Below are 22277 nucleotides of genomic sequence, written 5' to 3' on the forward strand. Positions count from 1 at the left end.
ATGAGAATATGATGTGTGTGCATTTGCATGTGTGCGAGCACACGCGCGATCTGTGCCTATGCATCAGATTCTGCTTCTTTAGGGGGGAGAGAAGCATTTGTGTGCCAGCCAGCCCAAAGCAAGCTGTGCTGTCCAAATTGTAGCGCTCAGACTCCAGCTCAACTTGTTGTTTTTTTCATCCTCGTCATTTTCCCTTCCTCTCTGACTTTCCAGCTGCCATACTTTGTAATTTTGCGGTCTCTTCCAGGAGGGAATTTCTGCGCTGGTTATGATCTGAAAGAGCTGGCCAATCACACAGGCCCCTCGAAATTGGAGCAAGATGTCACAAAGGGTCCTGGTCCAATGGTGAGTGGTGAGGGTTACGGTAGATGTATATTTCCTTATGATGTTAAAGGGTTTGAATAGAATGTATATAAAAATAGATTTAGGGGCTCATGTTGAATCATGGAAATACCTCGGTAACTACAGATGCATAAGCAGAAAGCCCTGGCTTCTCGTACAGTCTTGCCACTCGACGAAAGGACGAATCATAACACAAATGATGTACTGTAAGCCAGGAAAAGTGCAGGTCTGTAAGGTCTGTTAGGATCGCATGCAAAGGCTTTGGGATTGAGTGGACCTCCTGTGCAGAAAATTATAGCCTTATATCTCGTGCACAATACAAAGTGCTTCATTTGTTCAGCTACGGCCAGAACTCGGATCATATTTCAGCCCTTTGTTTGACAGTTTGAGAAATGAATTGGCAAATAAAATCTGGAACGTTTTCAGTGGATAAACCCCAAAAAGCATGAAGTGGATAGTGAAAACATACATACATAAATATACACAGACAACAATTTACACATTTAGTTCTGGGAATATTTGTTCCTCGTTGAGTGTGTGTTGATTGTAGTCATTTGGCTTTGCGTACGATGTAAGTGTGCGTGTATGTTTGCAGTCACTAATCCAGCTGTTTCCTCCAGGGCCCGTCCCGTTTACAGCTGTCAAAGCCCCTGATAGCAGCAGTGAGTGGTTTCGCTGTGGCTGGAGGGTTGGAGCTGGCTCTGCTGGCAGATCTGAGAGTGGTGGAGGAGAGCGCCGTCATGGGAGTGTTCTGCCGCAGGTTTGGTACGTCTAACACCCCACGTTGCTATTCTCTCTTCTACTGCTTCAGTTACTACTGTGCTGTGCTGTATGGTCTGTCAACAAACTGGCGACTGTCACCACTACTGCTTTGTTTTGACAAAAAAACTAGATACTAAAATGTTCACCCTTTTAGCAGAGCCCTGCTCACAATCCAGACATTCAGATACCACCATGGCAGATACTGCACCTAATAATAGAAGTGGGGGGAGATTTTTGGTACCAGAATCTTTCTGGTTCTAGTCCAAATGGTTCTGACAATTATAGTCGAGCAGGCTTTGATTGCATGCAGGTATATAGTCAATTTGCTGAAAATGGATTCTCGAAGCTATTATCTATGGTCTGAAGAACAAATCCACAAATCCAGAGGTCTGGATGTTTGGTGGTTACGCTGAACCCCCAAAATACTTGCCAGTGTCCTAGAAGTCAGAAAATGTGGAGTGCCCACTCCAGGTCAGGGACTAATTGCTGCCCCAAGTGGAGGAGTTAAAGTATCTCGGGGTCTTGTTCACAAGTGAGGGAAGAGGGGAGCAGGAAACTGACAGATAGAAGTAAGTGTAAATGCAAATGCTATCGATTTACCACTCGATCTATGTCCCTAACCTCACCTATGATAACGAGCTCTGTGTAGTGACCAAAAGCATGAGTTCGTGGATACAATTGGCAGAAATGATAAGGGGAAGAGTTCAGTCATTTGAGGGGGACTCGGAGTAGAGCTGCTACTCCTCCTGACTGAGATGATCATGATGCCTCCTGGGTAAATGGACATGTCCTACTTGGAGGAGGCCCTTGGGGTAGACCCAGGACATACTGGAGGAATGACATTTTTTGGATGGCCTGGGAATGCCTCACTAAGCCCCAGATAAGGTGGAAGAGGTGGCTAGGGAGGGAGGGCTGGGTTTCTCTTCTTAAGATGCTGCCTCTCTAACACAGCCCTGGGTAAGGGGAAGAAGATGGATGGATGGAGGGATAGATCAATGGATGTCACCAGAGTCATTAGACAATAGCCAAAGCATTTCAGGTTATCCAGTGAGCTCTTATTGCTACTCTGCTAGTAGTGCTACTTCTGTTTGTGTGCTTTTTGTACACAACAAGCCTAATATTAGAAATATCACTGATGTCTTTACTTTAATATGACTAGTATTCATACTAAAATATATAATGATCAAAAGAAGCGCTGCAGCTGGCCGTTCTTAATTTCCTGCCACTTGTAGTTGCAGTGCTATATCTATTAAATGCTTTACCAAAGTCGTAGGTGTAATGACATTAACAGCCATGCTTTCTCTCAGTTAATCCTGCTGCTGTTAATAATACCAATCCAAGCCTGTCAGTAGTAACACAAGAACCAGGGGGACCTATTTTTTGGCAGGCCATCTCTTTTTTCCCCTTCTTTTCTGTTTTTTGTTCTACCTCTGTGTGTGTGTGTGTGTGTGTGTGTGTGTGTGTGTGTGTGTGTGTGTGTGTGTGTGTGTGTGTGTGTGTGTGTGTGTGTGTGTGTGTGTGTGTGTGTGTGTGTGTGTGTGTGTGTGTGCGCGCGCAGCTAATTATATCTGCCCGTGAAAGTGTCCTTGTGTTTTTCTTTGCATCCAGACATACATCACTCGTGTCCTAATGCCAGGAAGTTGACACTGTTTCTATTTTTCAACTCTGTTACTCTGTCCTGTGTTATCACCGAGCCTCCTCTTGTTTGTGTGCGAGGACGGAGGCAGCGCGATAACACCAGTGACCGTGACCTTTTGGCATCACGGCCAGAGTCTGCTGGGCAGTCTTGATAAGTAGAAGAGGAAGCAGCCAACTGCCAGGTTTCCACTGCAGGGCCAAAACAGGGCTTACATATTATTTATGTCACACAATTTCCTCATAAACAACATTTTCCCTTTTTGGCGTCTAGTAGCTTACAGGCAACGTTTGCATGCTGAGTCAATTCTACTTTTAAACGACCAAGCAGTACTTTAGCGCATCTGCTGTAAACACTTTAATCCTGATCCCATTGCTGGCTTCACTCGGTAAAAGTGGCTCGTGTTGGAGCATCGCAGCTTCTCTCATAGAGCTGTCACTCCTCTGACCGTGCTGCCGGACGGCTTAAAATCCAACCATAGTGTTTATAAATACAGCTGTTGTACTATAATTTACTGGGAGTACTAGATTTAGAGTGTAAACATGCATGGTTTATTATCCAAGCCTGTAATTTAACAGGGGAGCAGTGCCCTCATCTGCTGACCGACTATGCAGTTCATCCTCACAGACAGAGTAGTGCCATGTCCTCAGTGTAGGGAACACGCAGCTCTACTTGTTGTGTGTTTTTTATACATATTTTTTTAGTGTTGGATCCATTTTACTGTCATTATTTTTTCATTTCTGTTTCAAATGACTCTTGAATTTGTTTAAATAAATTTTTTATACCCATTGAAATAAGTCATGTTGTGACAAAGTAATTTTTTTCTTTACATGATAATTAAATAAAAAAAATAAAAAGATCTATGTATATATGTAGTCTTCCATGCTAGTAGATATGGGAGGGACAAGTGGTGTCCGGTGACACCGACCAATTTGTTTAATAGCAGCGTTACCTAGTAAACTAAAAAGATATCACCAATAGCTGCCAGCAGAACAAAAGCACTGTCCTCTTCGTGTTTTGGTTGCACAGTCAGACCTTCAGCGTGGTAAATGTGGCAGACAGAAGGCAACCGTCAAAGCAAGGCTCATGGCGAGCCTGCACTACCATAGACTGTCATTATTCTGCAGCCTTTAATGTCTTCTCACGTTACTCAGTGTTGGAGTCTGTGCAGCTGCTTGTGCTTAACATTTTGTCAAGATTTGTTGTCATGCAAACTATTTATTAGTGTTACACTGGGCTAAGTGATGAGCGGATCAACAGCACAAGTGTCCTGGTGATGTGTTTAACCCACATATCAACGGCCGCTGCATCCATCCAGGTTTGAGCCCTAAATGCTGGAAGAAGCAAAATGGCAGAAAAACACTCAATGAAAAATTCGCTCCTTCACTAGCAGGAGATGCTAGCTGACCCGCTAAATGGGGAGCTCCTCATACCCAGCTTATATACTCATGCTGAATGGAGTCGGCTGGACTGGCCTTACGGGAGACAGATTGGCACCTGTGCAATACTACACAGCATCCATCCAACCATCCATTGGATCCATAGTTTACTTGTTTATGCATTCACAAGATATCCCAGGTTCAATTGCAGGAGGGTGAACAAATAAGTTTGGGATTGCATCAGGAAGGGCATCTGGCATAAAAAAAAATGGAGTGACCCTCTTTGGTGACCCCAGAGAGTAAAGCAGCAGCAAGTAGCAAATTTCATTTTCTAATTTCTGAAAAAGAAAAAAAAACATTGTAAAGAGTAGAAATGATGCAAAAGTTGTCATTTCAACAGTGGGTTCGGTTTGTCTCTGAAAACAAGCTTTCTTAAATGTTTTTTAGAAATATCGGCCTCCACTCTGCACGTCTCATCAGCAACGAGACGAAGCCGACATCTGCGCTCTTCCTTCATCTCAGAACTATGTTTGGGAGGCAGAAATGAGCATTACTGCGGTGTCGACACATTAAGTTACACATTTCCTCCCAGTAATTAATTCTGAGCCTCATATTTGATTGCCACATATTTTGTTTGTCAACACATTAGCGTCGTTTCCTTCAGCTTAGCCGAAACCGCTGTGGTTTTTCATTCAGATGTTCGTTTAGCAGAAGAGCGGTTTTACTGTGGCTTCACCAGTTTTATACTCACTTTCTGCATAGCTTAGGCCTCCCTACCAACATTTCCTCTTCCTTAAACCCGTAGGTGGTGTTTTGTCTGTTTTTTTTTCTTAAATGAACATGTGGGTGAAGGAACATTAGATCCAATGGGGCTTGACAAAAAGCCGCTTTTTAGGAGTTCAATTTTTAACACACAAAAAAAGAGGCTTAACATTAAAGTTTAAAAATCTTCTAACGCTAACGCTAAACAATTTAAAAACCAAACTTCCCAAGCCTTTCACATCAAAAGTACTGCTGTTCTGCCGGGCGCACTGTTTATTTAAAGATCCTGCGTTTCTTAGTGATTATTTCCTTTTAATGGTCGAATTCTGTAACCGTTTTTTGGGCCAGGCACAGATGGCAGCAGCCGGAGGGAATCCCTGGTGGTTTTGGAGATGAAAAACCCTCAGAGGCTCGCTGCGCTGCTCTGATGTGGGCCAGCGGTTACCGCAAGGATCTGACAGTTTTCTGGCATGTGATTGGCTGCCAAAACCTGTGGCTTCCTGTCTGGGGCACCTCTGCCCCGCCAAGGAGGAAATGAGAAGGAGGAGATGGTTGCGTCACAGGAATCTGGTGTTGGTGTCTGCTGCTCTTTGAATTTTCAGCCCTGAATGAGAAACCATGCCACTTACCTAATTCCCTCATGTTATTTTGGTTCCTTAAACCAGAGGAACATAACAAAGGGAAAAAAAGAAAGAGTTGGAGTAGGAAGTGGAAAATAAAAATACTTCACTTGTCTTAGTCTTTGTGTCTAACTAACTTGGGACCCGTCCTACACATAAACCAATCCATTTTAAGCCTGTGTGTTCCTGCATGGGTAAGGCGGATTCTAATTAAGAAACAAGAAGCCAATAATTGAGGGACACAGATTTATTTTTTAAAGTGAAGCTCTAGATTTAATGAGGCTTGACAAAATGCATTATCACAATAGTTAATAGTTTAACTCTATACCCCCTGAAAGCCTCTTAGGAGTAATCACTGAAGATAGTGAGGGTGGAAAAACCTAGAAACTATTCTAATATTCAGCCAACAACATCTTTATTGATATAAACTGAGGTGCCAGTGGAGGTCGTCAAACGTCGTCTTTATGGGTGGAGAGAGTTAAAGGTTAAGGGGAAGCTTGTTCCCTGTTAGATCTTATCGTGCACAGCACTTACATGTGATTTCGCCCTTTTTCTGAGCTGTTACACCTTCTGCCATTTTCATGGCTCGAGGCCCCATTTACAGCCTTGGTGGTCTTGTGTAATAGCCCTCTGCAAACTAAACAATACGCAGCCCTGGTATTAAATCAGTGGGCTAAACACATGAAATCAAGTTAGCTGTGTGGTGCTCATTTCTGACCCTGCCCAACTCAGTTATTTTCCTCGATTCCCAGTCAGTATTTCAAAGCGAGCTTCCGATTGAAGGTCTTGTCCATTTAGTCTGGAGTTCTCCGGAAATCGTTAATCCACATCAAACTTAATCGCATTACCCTCATGGGAGGCCATTGTAGTGGGTTTTGCTTTGATGTGGTGAGGATGCCAGCAGCACCAGGAGCAAACCAGAATGCCCCAGTGTGTCACGTTTCACACTGTTTGGGGTTATTAGCAGCTAAAGAGTGGTGGGTGTGTTGCCTTATTTCCTTTTCGTGGGACCTGGTACCTAACTCATGCTAACGATGATGAGTTGATGCCTAGAGCTTTAAGAGTGATGGGCCACCTCTTATTTCGGTATAGTTTGTTTGGAAAATGGGGAAATAGGTGCAGAAATGTATTGAAATGTGGAAGGATACATGGATTCATAGTATTTAAGAAAAAACCAGCTTGAAAGTCGATGTTTATTTGACCAACTTTATTCTTCAACGCAGCCTGAACTCTTGTAGTCGAGCTTTCTTCTCATTTCTTTAAGTAGTGTTAAGGAATCTTTATCCCGGCTTCTTGAAGGACATTCAAAGCTCTTCTTTGGATGTTGGCTGGCTTTTGTTCTGTTCTCTGCCAAGATGATCCCACACTGCTTCAGTAATCTTGAAGTCCCTGCTCTGGGGATGTCAGTCCATGACTGATCTGTTTTACTGTCCAGGTATGTTTTACTGCATTAGCAGCGTGTTTGGGATCACTGTCATGCTGAAAAATGACCTCTGTACATACTGACCCACAATGTGAACCAAACATTTCAGATTTGGATTCATTGCTCCATGAGACCTGTTGCCACTAATTTTCAGTCCAGTTCTTGTGTAATTTGAAGACTAAAACCTTTTTCCTCCTGTTTCCTTTCCTTAAAAATGGCTTTTTGATAGCCACACCTCCTCCAATGTAATAGCTTGATAGTGCGTAAACAATATTATTGCTGTCAATCTGTGTTGTCTTTGGTATTTCTGTAGATTCAAATAAATAAATGGTAACAAGTTATGTGTTTTTACAACAGTGTTTGTAACAAAGTGCCTGAAATACAATTTAAATTGTATTTTTTCATTTTTCTTTTAAAATTGGTCCTTTGAGTCTGAGATGTTTTCTTATGCTTGATTGATTTATAGGTCACTATTAACTAGGGATGGGTACCGGTGTCCGGTGCCATTATGGCACCGGTTCTGACATAAACGGTAGTAACCAGACCGAAAAGCAGCGCACATTTCGGTGCTTTATTTCGGTGCTTTTTTTTCCTGAGCTGTGATACACTTCTAGCCAATCATTTTACGTTTCCCAGGATAGTAGGCGGGGCCAGGTACGTACGTTCAGTTAGAGCAGAGCTACAGATTAAAAATGTCCAAGGCGAAGCGGTCAAAAGTCTGGCTGTACTTCACAGTAAAAGATGCAAACTCAGCAGCAACAAGTGCTTTAAGCTGATACTGTGATACTGTCAAAGGAGGTAACACCTCAAATCCGATGAAACACCTGGCGACGCATAGCGTTTTTTTTAAAAGCCGAGAAATGTGCTGTATTTGATAGCTTGCTGCGAGACCTCACACCGTGCACGTTGGGTGGGTTGCCAGTTATCGGACCGGAGCAACATCCCCCAAAAACCCGAAGAATAGAGTCCTGGCCCCTAGCCCTGCCAGTGTAGCAGAAATGATGAGGATATTGATGCAGCAGCAGCCGTTCTTCTCTGCGTGAGTCGCTTAATGTTGTCCGTGTGTAATTTACGTTGAGTAGGCTAACCACGTTATTACATTAATGCATGTAAGGTGAACTAGCAAACATCATCATAGCTACATGCGGCTGTCCTCTTGTTTGATGGCAGATACTCCCTTCACCCTGGCCAAAAAGGCTAAAATGACCAAAGAAAAAGTGGGAAACAGTTAAACATGAGAGGTTTTTGGACAAAGTTTGTGTTTTTTCCATTGTTTAAGCACTGCTTCCAGCCAAGAGTGATACCATATATGCCCCATAGCTGCAGAAAAGGCTAACATTGTTATCTTTTTACAAAAAACAAACAGCTGAACATGAGAGGTTTTTGGACAAAGTTTGTGTTCTCCATTCTTTAAGCACCGGTTCGAGCACCGTTTAAGCACCGGCACCGTTTCAAAAGTACCGATTTGGCACCGGTATCGGATAAAACCTAAACGATACCCATCCCTACTATTAACTGACCGAAAAAAAAAAAAAAATTTCTCTGATGATCAAGTACAAAATCCAGACTTTAACACTTTAGTACTGTTAATATAAAACATCGAACAGCCTTTAGAAATCCCGGAAAACTATTGCTCAAGATCACTTTAAAAAATGACATCAAAGTCTGGCCTCTTGGAAACAAAATACAAAGAAACGAAGGGTGGCTGAAGATTGTTAAACAGTGCTTTATATTTGTCCTTTTAACGCTTTGAACCAGAGTTATATCTTTTATGAGACGAGAAAAGATATAAAGCCGTTGTTCACAGATCGTTAAAGTCGGTGTGCATTTCTGTTAACTGTCCTTTTAAGTAATTCATGGTCAATATACAGAAACATCTCGAGTTACAAGCGGAAAAATATTTTTATCGCTCTCTAAATGTTGCCTCGTGTCATTAGAACACATTCGATGATTACTCAGAATTGCTTTTTCTAAGTAATGTTATGACATTTTTATACAAAACTATGATGACTGGAAGGCAACACATTTCAAAGTCTGCAGCAAGAAGATAAAAGAGCAGATATCATCTGTCCTCTAGACTTTTACATATCAGTCAGATAAGCAGGAAGAGAACTCACTCTTCTGTCTGGTTATTAAACAATAGGCACTGCTGATTCATTCTTATCCCTGCTTTGAACAAAAAAGGGAGCTGACTGCTTTTCAAACATCTGGCTCATTACTAAGGACCAAAGATGACAAATCCACATCGTATTTTTATCTTCAGCATCAGGATCGTTGCTCAAACGTCCCCCCCACCACCACCTTTAAAGAGGATCTCCACCACAGCCTGCCTCTTTCAAGCCAAACATACCTTTTTAGTTAAAAACTGCTTCTGAGCTCCTATTCATGTGGGACAAAGCGCAGGTCTGTCAAACAGGACACATCAGAGACGGGACTATCAGAGAAAGAGGGGTGGAGTGGGGCTGCCAAGGGTGGAGGTGCTGGAGACGGCTGCTGTGGATAAGAAGGGAGATCCTTCCGGTAGCTGATAGCAGCGGTGCCAACAGCAGCACCAAAAGACAGAGACTAGGGGGTCAACCTGGTCTTTATCTGCTCTTCTTTGAGTCGGGCTCTGTCTTCTTCTGGCCTTATTTAAGCTCAGCGTGCTTCTCGACTAGCGTGCTTGTCTGTGTCACTCTACTGACTTCCTGTTTCTGTCTTTTCCTGCAATCAGATTGATAACACTGGGGTTAACAAGCAGCACAATCTTCTCGTTATTTCTCCGTCACTGAGGACTGTAGCAGTGACTCCCAACAACGGGGTCATTTAACCCATGCAAAGACTGTTAAGGAGCTCATTTAGTTGAAAAGAAATGTATCCAAGTAGGCAAAATGGATATCAACACGCCTTCTCAGTAAAGGACTGTGACTTTTAGATCAAAACAAACTAGGTTTAGGCGGCCACAGTACAACCTGCATTACTCAGAACCTGCATTTCACACAAACTCATGGAATGAGGGAACACTGAAAAGAACTGAGTGAAATCTCATCTTTGCGGACAGTGTAGAAACCCCCTCCCTCACTCGTCTAATTACAGTCTTCAGCCTGTGAGAGCACCATATGTGCCGACTGTCTCAACCTGGACCAGGCCCCTGGATTGGTCGCACATGTATTGGCGCTGGTATTCCGTGTATTCCAGTTTAATTTATTTGAACGACACGGAGAGACAGAGGAGCTCACCGTGTATGAATAGAATCGCATTATTTCCATGACTCTCTGCAGAATGAAAGAGGGGGAGGAAGAAAAAATTGAAAGCTCGCACGATGATTTGGGGTTATGAAAACATGTTCTACACATGTGCTCTCAATAAGAGGCGGTCAAACAGAATCAGTGACTTGGAGGAATTAGGGAGTTGGGATTGTGGTGTGGAGCTTGGGAGAACTGAATGGTAGAAAGTGTGCCAGTTGCAGCTGGTGTTCTTTAGAAATTAGGACTGATGCCAGAAGTTTACGGTACCTTGCAGCGTTCCCTCTTATTTTCACCCGATTTCTCTCCGCTGGACGCAGTAATAATGCAAATGTGTCCATTGAGACTAAGAGTAAAGAGGAGTTTTCTTGCACTGATGTAAAGAAAGTCAGTAGTGTTTCATCAGCTGTTTCCACACAACTTGAGCGACTTTTAATGAACATGTTGCACACGGCACAGCAGCCTGCATTCACTTTAATCTCGTTCAGTTAATTAATATTTATTTAAAGATCATTTTTTTCAGGAACTTCAGGCTTTACTCCAGACTGCTTATCATTCAAGTATTGTTTTTATTTGTTTTATTCATTGCAAAAGAATGAAAGGAATAATTTTAAAACTTATCAGATCTCAGTGGGAGAAAATCATGCTGGATATCTGCACTAATATAGACTGGGTAATATGTTAGGAATGAAAGGATGACACATTGTTTTAGGCAGATGAAAATGATGACGCTACAGAGGGCTGAACTCAAAGACGTCCATGAAATCAAGTTGAAAAGTGATGCAGCAGGCTAGTCCATTTTGACAAAATTGTAATTGCAGGAACGGCATCAGATGGGCAGAAACATAAAGAGGTGTTGTCTTGGATTTAGGTCAGGTGAGCGTGGGGGCCAGTCAGTGGAATTAATTGCTTTCTCCTCCAGGAACTGCCTGCATAATCTCGCCATATGAGGCTGGGCATTGTCGTGCAGCAGGACCCACTGCACCAGCGTAGAGTCTGAATGGGTCCAAAGATGTCGTCTCGATACTGAAGGGAGTCAGGTGGCATTTCCTACCCCGTAGATGTCTGTGCGTCCCTCAGTGGATTTGGCTTGTGTTATCCACGGCTTCTCAAGACCCTTTCACATCTGTCACGTGTGTTTAGGGTGAACCTTCTCGCATCTGTGAAAAGCACAGGACACCACTGGTGGACTCTGGTATTCTATAGCAAATGTTAATTGTGCTCCATGGTGCTGAGCAGTGAGCACAGGTCCCACTAGAGCAGACCTTCCCAAAGTGTGGGGGCGCAGAGCCATGGCAGGGGGGGCACGGTATGAAAAAGGGGGGGAGGGGTGGAGAAAACGCTTGGACACTGCTAGCACGGGGCGCCCACAGAAACGCAAAGCAGGAGATGAAGCATCGCTGAATATGTTTCCAAACCAACTTCATTCTAAGCCAAAGACTAGAAAATATGGTGAAGCAAATCTTCCCTTTGGCTTCACCTGCACAAGTGCCGAGGTAGGTCTCCCCTGCAGAACTGGTTTTCACTTTGTCGAGAGCAGCGCTGGGCTGTTTAAATCACGGACAAAGTTGTGATTTTTAGTTCACAAACCCTTGTTGTAATGACTAACTACTCCTGACATTTTGGAGATGTTAGCTCTTTATACAGTAAAGCTACAGCGGGATACAAATAACATCAGGCTGATCCTGCCACGATTTGTCCCCCGGTTCAAATCACGGACAAACAGGATCCCACAGCTGTTTATGTTTTTAAACCCATTTTGCACAGAGAGGCCTTTTTTGATTTGATTGCAATGTTGAATATTATTACACAGAAGAAGAAAAAAACAACTACATGTAAAATAATCACACCGTGACGCCTCTGCCTTTCTAAATGGAGGGACAGAAACTGAGTGTTTATATGTAAGCTGTAAAACCTGCAGTCAGATTAACAGTAACAGTATTTTGTCTCTATCTGCCATTTTGCAATCCATCTCATGTAAACAATAACGTGGCGCACAGCGTGACGTGAAAAAAGGCACATACCTTTGACGTTGCGTGACGAACTCTGTATTCCTCGTCCACACGTAAACGCAAAAAAGAAGTTTTAAAAAATCTCCGTTTTCGGTGATTCGAAACGCCGTTTACGTGTGGACGAAACAGCTGCGTTTTCAAAAATCCCCGTGTAGGTGCGGACGCAGCGTAAAAGAGTTAGTAGTTTATTTTATTACTACCTGTAATTTATTGCAGATTACTTGTATTTGCTTAATTGCTTACTAAATATTTGAGGTGTGAAATAAACCGCAATGGAGCAAAATATGGGTGTGTGTGGTTGGAGGGCGTGTGCGTGCGCGCGAACATTTTTCTTGTAAAACAAAGGGGGGCCCAGCAAAAAAAGGTTGGGGACCGCTGCACTAGAGGACGTCGGGGCCTCAGGCCACCCTCACGAAGCTTGTTTTTGATTGTTTGGTCAGAGATATTGAAACCAGTGGTGTGTTGTCATCTTGTAGCTCTCTGGCAATGCTCATCATGTTCCTTAAAGCACAAAGGAGCAGTAGTGGTCATGCTGATAGGTTAAGGGCCCTGTTGAGCTTTTCTGACTGTTTTTTCACTAGTTTTGCATTTGGCTAGAGTCATTGTCACTACTGGTGGCATGAGGTGGATTTCTGGATCCTACAGCGTTTGCACAGCTAGTCCAGCTCCTCCAGTCCAACTCCTCTAAAGGAGTACATGCTGATGGGATGGCCCTGCTGATCGGTTAGGACCTTCTATGGCCCTGTCCAGCTCTCCTAGAGTAACTGCCCATCTCCTGGGATCTCCTCCGTGCTCTTGAGACTCTGCTGAGGGACAAACCAGAACAAACCTTCTGGCAATGGCATGTTGGACTGCCTGTGGAACCTCTTTAGCATCCAGGTATCACCTCATGGTATGAGTAGTGACAGTAGCCTAACCAAAAGCAAAGCTAGTGAATAAAAACAGTCCCAAAGATGAGGAGGGAGAAAATGTTGGTGGCCTCCACCTGTAAAACCCTTCCTGTTTTAGAGGTCCCGTTGTTGCCCCTCTAGTGCACCTGTTAATTTCATTCACACCAAAGCAGTTCAAACTGATTAACAAGCCACTTAACTGACCAATATCCCTGAAGTTTAAATGATTGATGCTTTACTCGTATTAAAAGGTTTTTTTAACGTGATTTTTTTGAGCAGTGTAATTTATTGGTTAGATTTTGTTTATTTGGTCTAACGTCAGGGAAAAATGGAAAGAAACTGTATTTAATGCACCATTTAAAATGTCACAGTAGGAAATGTTTCTTTGATGAAACATAAATGATTTATCAGTTTTCTTCAGACTTATTCAGGAGTAATCAGATGAGTATAACAAGGTGTTATGTACTGTCAAAGTAAAAGGAAGCACAGCAGTAGAACTAATGCCTTTCATGCACAGTAGGCTCAGATATATATTTTATATTTGAAATCCTTTTCTAGGTGTTCCACTGATTGATGGCGGCACGGTGCGCCTCCCACGTCTAATTGGTTTATCAAGAGCACTTGACCTGATTCTGACTGGACGGCCAGTTGGAGCACAAGAGGCTCTCGCATATGGACTGGCCAATAGAGTCGTTCCTGATGGCCAAGGTATGTAAATTGAGTGTTTTAGCAACATCATTTTGTGAGTTAGTACGAGATATTAGACCTCAGCATCCCAGCACTGAGTATTTAAAATTATCAAGCACCAAAATGTTGCTAAAAATACTTGAAGTGATTGTTTTTTAACTTTTATTATTAAATCATAAATTTATAAAAAATTCAATTTTGTATAACGACAAATCACACTAGTCACATCAGGCACCTTGAGGTGCTTTATTGTAAAGGCCTTATAATAATACAGAGAAAACACCAAGAACCAAATAACCCCCTATGTGCAAGCACTTGGTGACAGTGGGAAGGAAAAAACCCCGTTTAACAGGAAGAAGCATCCAGCAGAACCAGGCTCAGGGAAGAGGAAACACTGGGAACTCTGGGAAAAGTTCTTGCTTTAAAAGTGATAACAGATACTCAATATTAGATTTTTTTTAACTTGAATTAAAGCCGTAATTAAAGCTTTAATTACTTCTTGATTGACTGATTTAAATCTGATTGTGTTGTTGTACAGAAGCAAAAAGTGACCTTGTCCAAAAACTTATGGTTCTGTCTTTAACGCGCTACATGGACGGAGCTGGGTTAGGTTAAGCAGGCGCTGTGGCTTCAATGCCACACTGGAGCTATAAATCCTCATTAGTGCTGTCTCCTTCCCTTCAAACGGCCGTTTCAGGATTAAGCTACACACACATTTCAATGTGGCATTTCCTGTGTTATATTAATGCATAAAGTCTCTTCTATGCTTAAATCCAAAAAAAGCATCTCCATGTGGTCTTCATGATTCCCCCTCCTCCATCCTTAGATGTTAGAAGAAGATTAGCTAATTCTTTTAGGAAACACTTCTTCCCACAATTGCCTCTCCGAAGGATGATCACTTAGCTCAAGTTTAACATCAGAGGAAAGCGAAGAAGTAGCACTTCATCATGTAGAGAGGCAGATCAGAGTGTGCCATCATGAGGTGTAGTTTCTTTTCCAAATGGCTGATCTGGATGTGTCCCAGTGCTTTCATGTGAGTGAGGAGGCAAAGTGACGCGAAGGCCCAGTGGCAGCATTAAAACACATTGAAATGCAGTACGTTGGGGATCTTTGTGTATTCGCTGTGTTGGGAATGGACACGTTTCCTAACATATGGACACTGCACATGTTTTCACTGTGTTGATTGAGTTCATGTTGCAACCACAGCTTTACAGGCGGCGCTTGAGCTAGCAGAGCACATCAGCTCCTTCCCTCAGCAGTGTCTGCGAGCCGACCGTGCTTCAGCCATGTACGGCTGCTATGACGCTCCATCTTTCACACAGGTAGGCAGATCCATATTTACACATTTTGATGGGATAATAGCTTAAAATGAGTTCACGGTTGTTAATGGCGGAAGGGTTGTAGTATAAAGGAATAAAATGCCTTTATGTAAATACATGTACATTTTTTTTGTTGTCCAGGCCATGCAGTATGAAATCGACCATGGGATTCCTGTCATCCAAGCAGAAGCTGTTGCCGGGGCACTCAAATTTACTTCTGGAGTAGGAAGAGGAGGAAAGTACTCCTAGGATTTAGCTTGCACTAACCTTATGAAGTGTGACCACAAACTGAAAGTATTTTTTTATGTCTGTACTCACTTCCGATCTGCTTTAAAAGCAATTACAGTTGCAGTGAAACCCAATAATTAAGCTCAATTTAAAAGAAATACAACTAATGATAATATCTTTCTACCACTAATATCGTCTCTTTGGTTTAAAATTCACTATGTTGTGAGTTGCACTTGTGAGCAGCTCAGCGGAGCGGTGGCTGTCAACAAGTTTTTGAAAATTACTGCACTGTCTCCAGACATAATTTTAGAGTTGGTGTTAGTAATTTGAAATGCACAAAGTGCACATGCTGCACGGCCCACTTTCTCCCTCAGTGATGTTTTCAGATGTTTATGAGGGGAATTCGACTTTCATTTCTCAATGTAAAACACAATAATCCCCTAAACTTCCCCCAAATTCAAAAATGTGTCGTATGAAAAGCAACATATAATGTTTACTTTTAATAAAATGAGAGCTTACCTGATTTTCTCTGTTGTTTCTAACACCCTGTGGACTGATTTCTACGTGAAGGACCAATTCGCAACCATCTGCCAACCAAAATATGAATATATATCCCTGACTCTTTGGCAAATGGTTGCTGGAGATTGATGGCGGTCACCGGGAATTCAGTAGTCCCAATCATATAGGCCTAGAGACCAGTCAGTGAGCCTCTGAGAACCACTCATCGCTGGGAAAAAACATGTTAGCTGAAGCGCAGAGGGACAACTTTTGCTTTGAAGGCAAATGTTCTGTGTTTCAAGTGTGTATTGCACTTTTTCTACCACTTGGCGAGATCTTAGCTAGCTTACTTGGCTATTTGCAGACAAGTTTGCATCTTCTACGCACTCTACGGGCGACTACAGGAATTTACTAGTGACCAAAGCAATCATAAGGAGTTTTTTTTGTCACAGCATCTTTTTTGTGACCAATTGCATCTAGAAACCTCCAGAAACCACTGAACAACCACATTTTTGTGGGGAATAGACATTTTCAATGTATCACATTCAATGTTTTTTCTCTGTATGTATTATTGTAGGGTCTACCTTAAAATATAAAGTGCCTTGAGGGGACTTTTGTTGTGATTTGGCGCTATATAAATAACATTGAATTGAACTGAATGTGGCAGACAACTCTTGAGGAATTAGGAAGATGTCTTTTAGCATTGAGATCACCTTTACTGTTTGTGCCACTGCTGGAGAGTCATATGACCACAAAACGACTCCAACTCAAAAGACTAACAAGATGTCGAAAGAAGCAAACCTGCAGTTGCTCCTTCGACTGAAGAAACACTTGATAACTGGGTTCAGGTGTCTGCTTGCATGCGTGTGGGTGCGTGTGTGATTTAGCAACTGTAGCAATACAATTACTGCAGAAAATTTAGCGCTTATTATCAGGTCTGTGCCAGGTTAAGCATTCCTGTGGCTTTGGCGCATACTTCCCCTTAATTGAGCATGTTGGAGATTCTTGAGAAAAAAACAACTTGGTTCTCTCTGCATGAAAGTTTGTTTGAACTCCTCAGTGACCTCTTAAATAAAAATGTCTCATGGGAAGATTTAAAGGAGTATATAGATGTGTATGTGCGTGTGTGCGAGAGTAAAATAGAGACAGACAGACAAAGACCTCATTAGGTCTAGGAGGTGTCCTGTCTAGACAGTGTGATGACAGGACACAGAACTTCTGTTTAATGTTTCCTCCTCCCTCTGCTTCCAATTCACCCAGCATGCACACATATCACCTGCGCTGCCTCGGGGAATGCGCACACACACCCTCACACACACACACAACATGTCAAGGGATATCTTTTCATATTATTTTAAAGTAAATGTGTGCATGTGCGGCTTGTTATGCTGGTTGCTATGAAAGCTCTGCGAAAGACAAGAAGAGCTATGAATTGTTTTTGGGGAGCAGGGTAGTGTTTGTTTATTGAGACACATGCCTAAAATTAATGGTCCATAAAGACTTTAAATCATGGACTTCATGGTGTTGCCATCGGCTGATTCATAAATGAACCCTTTCCTTTCATGCTTTTATCCTGACTCGTTCCCTGTTTCTCTGTTTAACACTCAAGCCAAAAAAGCATCTTTTAAAAAAAAAAACTGGAAGGGAAAAAAGTCACCATTCACAAAATCGTTCCCAGTGAAAGGGTTACTTTTATGTGTCTGTGTGCTCAAACTTGGCTTAACCCACAGCCTGTGTTATAAATCAGGACTTAGCTCCAGCTCAAATAAATGAGATCTTGGTTTCCAAGAAAAACTGAAAAAAGCTGATAAATGACGTCCGCGGGACAGCTGGTTCTCCGTCAGCGCAGCACAGCATCTTTAGCCCTGCTTCTGTTATTTCAGAGATGGATCAGTTTGCGTTTCAAAACACATAATTTTATGTGTGACAAGTCTTTCTGGATTATTTTCATGTTGATTAGGCGGGATAAGTGTTTTCAACTATTTCCAATCAGGAGAACTGTGTAGAGTGAATATAGCGAATAGACAATGACATTTGAAAAACACGCCCTTCCCCAATGTTAGGTTTTCTTTCAGCTGTATGGGATTGATGGTGTGGTATTTAGTCTGGAAGCTCCCCAGCAGTAGATGTGTGAGTGTATGTGTCTGTTTGTGTGGTGGTGGTGGTATGTGTAGCTTTGATGCTGGATCTCACTCTTCACGTACAGATTAGATAAGCTCTGGCAGCAGCAGTAGCAGAGACTCAGAACGATATGGACACCTTTGGACCTTATCACCCGGTCCATCACAGACTGAAGGGACCAGGAAGACATAACACAGGTTAGGGGGAATGGAGAGAGGGCAGCAAAAGACAGAAGAGGAATTTTAGAGAATTCCTTTTCCGTTTCTGGAGCACGTTTAGTTCTGAAATACCACAGCAACATATTATTTAGTACACTAAAATAGCATGTGAGATTTTTTATTTTTTAGTACATCCAAATGCATGAGGTCCATGCTATTTTCAATGGAATATTAGAGACTATAAAAGCACTAAATACTACAGCAGCACATTGCAATGAATTTGTGACACATATAGGAGACATAGGTGGCTAAGGTATAATGTTAAGCACTATATTTTATAGGGTTTAAATGTATGACTTTAATTCGCAAAGTATTAAAATTGCTTTATCGAGTCATCTGAAGTGAGGAAGTGAAATAATGTGCCAGAAAAGAAGCATACCTACTATTGTTTACAAAAAACTTAAATAATAGAGAACAGGTGAGTGTATTTGTGTATGGTATGGCACTTAAAAATACTTTTAAGTAATTAGTGACCAATATCGTTCAAATCACAACAAATACTCTGTCTTTGAACACTTTTGATTTGAATTTTGACTTGAATTTCAGGGGAGTTAAATCGCAAAGGTTCACCTCTAAGAACAAACTCTTAGCTGTGACCGTGGGCAGCTGTTGTTTCATCATCATTTCATTCACAAAAGAGCCTACAGAGCTGAGTGAGAGATATCATTAAGTTACTGTCCTATGAGGAGCAGGGAGCTGACCATGCATGTGAAGTAAATCCAGAACTGGAGCATGTTTGAATGCCTGTGAATGTGAGATAAAAAGCCCTTTGAAAGAAAGAGCATAGATTGTGAATGGATGAATGAGGTAAGTGAGCGAGGAGAAGAGTGCTCAGAGTAGAAAAGCGCCATATAAGAACCAGTCCATTTAGATCCAGCTGCGGGGAAGTGTGGGTTTGCACAGCCAGTGTTAAATATTCAGATGTTCATTAAATCTGTGTTTATTCATGCAAATATTTCTGAACCCTTTAACTCTGGACTCTGTGCTGTTTAAAAATCCCGTGTCTGCCACACAGATACTTCTATTTTCCTGTAAACCCACTCGAAGCTGAGACTGGGAACTAAATATTTACTTTATTGTTTTAGTTTGAAATGAATGTACGACCGCAGACTGTACAAAGAAGCAAAAGAAAAAAAAGTAAAAATTCTTACTTCAGGACTTTGTTTTCCAAGGGTCATCTCGGCCAAATTACCCATTGCGCAATTTGTTCGCGTTATTTCCAGCGGCGGTAACAGGAAGGTGCGGGCTCTTCTCGCTTGTAGCTGCTGTGAGCGCTTTACTTGCTGTTTCAGTCTCCATCGTCAGGGGTCGTGCCTCAACAGGACAACGTGTAAATGTGTGACCCCTGCTTTAGCACATTTACTGATTCAAGCTCCCGCATCGCAACTCTTCAAACCTCGTTAAAAACAGATCATTTTAGAGTATGGTGTGCTCCGATCAGAAGTGTGAGATCGACCCCAGCAGTCTTATTTATTAGTTACACGTAGAAGTATGACGCAGAAGCAGAGTTTCCCTCAAGTCCTGACACGGAAAGTGTAAAATAACGACCGCATCTCGTGCTTCACAAACCTGACAGCTTTATTAAAACAAACAGGCTGTAAGTAAAATCTGGAAATACGATGTTAGGTCGTGTTTGCAGCCTAAAAAGAGCTCCACCTCTGGCTGAGAGCGCACAGAGTGGGCGGTTAAAGCGCCGAACACGTCCGTGCGCACGCATATTATGGACTGCAACCTGCTGATTCCTGTTAGACTCTGACACTCCGCCTGTGGGAGTAGGTGACTGTCGCTGAGAGCGCTTCGAACAGTTTAAGGACCCAGTGCGCAGCTTTGGAAAAGCCATAAATCCAGGCGAGTAGATATATCCGCTGTAAGTAACATGGCTTCTGTCAGAGGAGTTGTTCTTCTTCTGGTAAATGTGACATCAGACGGTGTCTGTTGACCGACTTACTGGAGCGCTCAGAATTAAGTTTCACATGGTGCACTTTATCCTGAAGGAGCCAAGCGCGCTACGGCGATCAGAAATGAAAGCTGGGCCGATACTATTATGCGCATTTTGCTTTGGCGAGTCTTTTAAATGGCTTGATACACGATTCTTTCTTTGCTTTTGATCTTTGGTTGCCACAGATCACAACGCGCCCGGACGGACTTTGGTTACCATTACGCGCATTTTTACTTTCGGATAGGCGACTGAAGCTCCAAGCCAGCCACTCTTGGGACTCCGGAGAGCCACTGAGGGACAACACCATGACCATCCGCTGGCTTGCCTTGGTCGGATTGTGGTGGAGCGCTTATTACTGCATGTTCACAGTCGCGGGGAGTAATTATTCACTGGATGGGAATAACGAGGTTCAAGCAGGTTTCACCCACCGGCGGCTGAGGACGCATGAGAAGAGGGAGATGCAGAAGGAGATCCTGTCCATCCTGGGGCTGCCCCACAGACCGAGACCACATTTGTCAAACGGAAAGTACAACTCCGCTCCGCTTTTCATGCTGGACTTATACAACACTATATCCAGCGAGGAGAAGAGGCAAGTGGAAAGCAGGTTGGAGCGATATCAGGCCATGCGGACGACCCAGAGCCCTCCCCTGGCCACATATCAAGAAACTGCCTTTCTAAATGATGCAGACATGGTGATGAGCTTCGTTAATTTAGGTAAGTTATTGAAACAAAACAAAACTTTTTCATTGTGATTTTTTCTTCTCTGTGCGTAATTGTGATTGTGTTGGGTCTATTTTATATGAGACCGAACAGGTGTTTTATACAAGCAAGTGAAACTTGTGCCTGGGCAGACCGGAGGATAATTAGACAAAATAAGAAAACTTTATCGGAATTTAATGCTAAAAAAGTAAAATATAAAATAAAGGGTCATAACTTGGCTCTTTTTATCTCATCTACTTTAAACTTTGGGGTTACAGCTCTCAACACAGCGCGACACACAAAGCAGACACACAGTTACGCACTTTTATCGCCGGATAATGAACGAACCCATTGTGCAAACCACAGGGAGAGCAAATAACAAACTCATCTACTGTGCGGTTTGAGGAAAAACTGACGAGGTTCGTATTGTTTCTGAGTAATTTATTGTTACACGTCCTCTCCCTCCGCGTAAATTCGCCCTCCTCAGCTCATTTATAGGACCGAAATTCTGTGGTCAAGTCTTGCTGTGCAATCTACGCCATGATTTATGTCTTCCCGGGAAAAATAAACCTCGTATTCTCAGCAAACCATCAACCACCACCGCTGGCGTGTAACACACACACACACACACACACACAAATATATATATATATATATATATATATAAGGCTATTCTTGCCGTTGACCTCCGTTACAGCGAGTTGCGGTTACTGTGCGTAAATCGCGTCGCGTTGTTTGTGTTTCCCAAGCAGCTTTGTCTTTAATTAGCTCGAGTGATGATAAAGAGGAACACTTTAATCATAACGGGTTTAGGACATAAAAGCTCAAAGCCTTTCCTTCCATTAGGAGCTGTAGTGTTTACTGGGAGACTCTAAACAGAGCGCCTCAAGATAAACAGACGCGCTGCCAGAGTCAGGCGCTGGTGGAGAAGGAGGCTTAAATCCAGATTGATTGTCCTTTTTTGGGGGGGGGACTCGCTGCATTGTCATGATCTGGCTAGGAGAGCAGTGGGAACATATCACTGCAGAAGAATGTAGTCTTATGGCTTCACCCCCCCCCCCCCCCCTCACTCAAACTTTTCTTAAAACAAATATTCCTGTAAATATTTTTACCCCGCACCTTTCTAAACCATTTAACAGTCACTCAGTACCGCAAACGAAGAAGTGAATTAGGTTGGAGTGACTGAAGTAGAGCACTATTCTCTACTTATTGTACCTCTGAGGATTGGTGTTGCAATTTTGTAGTGATGAAAACCAGATATTCAGACAGGAGGAGGCCGTCGTTTTAGTCTCATATATCGGAGCCCCTCTTTTGGCTTCTGTGGGGGGAATGCGATGGTGTTTGTGCGTCTGTGGCTTTGGTGTTCCTTTGCTGTGCGAGTGTTCGGTTTATACGCCCGTGTTGTTGCACATCTGGCTCTCCACTTTGATTAATCATGTCCTGTCCATCCTTTGACGATTCCCTCAGATTTCTGCGGTGACCAGGGGATTAGGTTGCCATCTCCTCCAGCCGTACACA

At 42.7% G+C, this 22277-nt stretch overlaps 2 protein-coding genes across 3 annotated transcripts in view; both read left to right on the top strand.

Moving 5' to 3' along the window:
• Positions 1–16528, top strand: part of LOC147321815 (uncharacterized) — a 22116-nt gene extending 5588 nt beyond the window's left edge. The window contains exons 3-7 of the mRNA XM_086305922.1: positions 248–345; positions 963–1107; positions 13609–13758; positions 14944–15059; positions 15198–16528. Coding sequence (XP_086162048.1) covers positions 248–345; positions 963–1107; positions 13609–13758; positions 14944–15059; positions 15198–15305 — 617 coding nt within the window. The 3' untranslated portion in view covers positions 15306–16528. The remainder of the gene's footprint in view (positions 1–247; positions 346–962; positions 1108–13608; positions 13759–14943; positions 15060–15197) is intronic.
• A 2525-nt stretch (positions 16529–19053) lies between these two features.
• The window catches only part of bmp6 (bone morphogenetic protein 6), a 49154-nt gene continuing 45930 nt past the window's right edge, over positions 19054–22277 (top strand). The window contains exons 1-2 of one of the 2 annotated variants that reach the window (XM_086305927.1): positions 19054–19988; positions 20246–20774. In XM_086305927.1, the coding sequence (XP_086162053.1) occupies positions 20366–20774 (409 nt within the window). In that variant the 5' untranslated portion in view covers positions 19054–19988; positions 20246–20365. The remainder of the gene's footprint in view (positions 19989–20245; positions 20775–22277) is intronic. The other variant, XM_086305925.1, reaches the window with a different exon arrangement.

Source organism: Aulonocara sp. 'chitande type north' Nkhata Bay, linkage group LG9 (genome assembly GCF_057382095.1).
Source record: "Aulonocara sp. 'chitande type north' Nkhata Bay isolate Kocher_YH1m ecotype deep benthic linkage group LG9, A_spYH_male_GT1.1, whole genome shotgun sequence".
NCBI classification, from domain to species: Eukaryota; Metazoa; Chordata; class Actinopteri; order Cichliformes; family Cichlidae; genus Aulonocara; species Aulonocara sp. 'chitande type north' Nkhata Bay.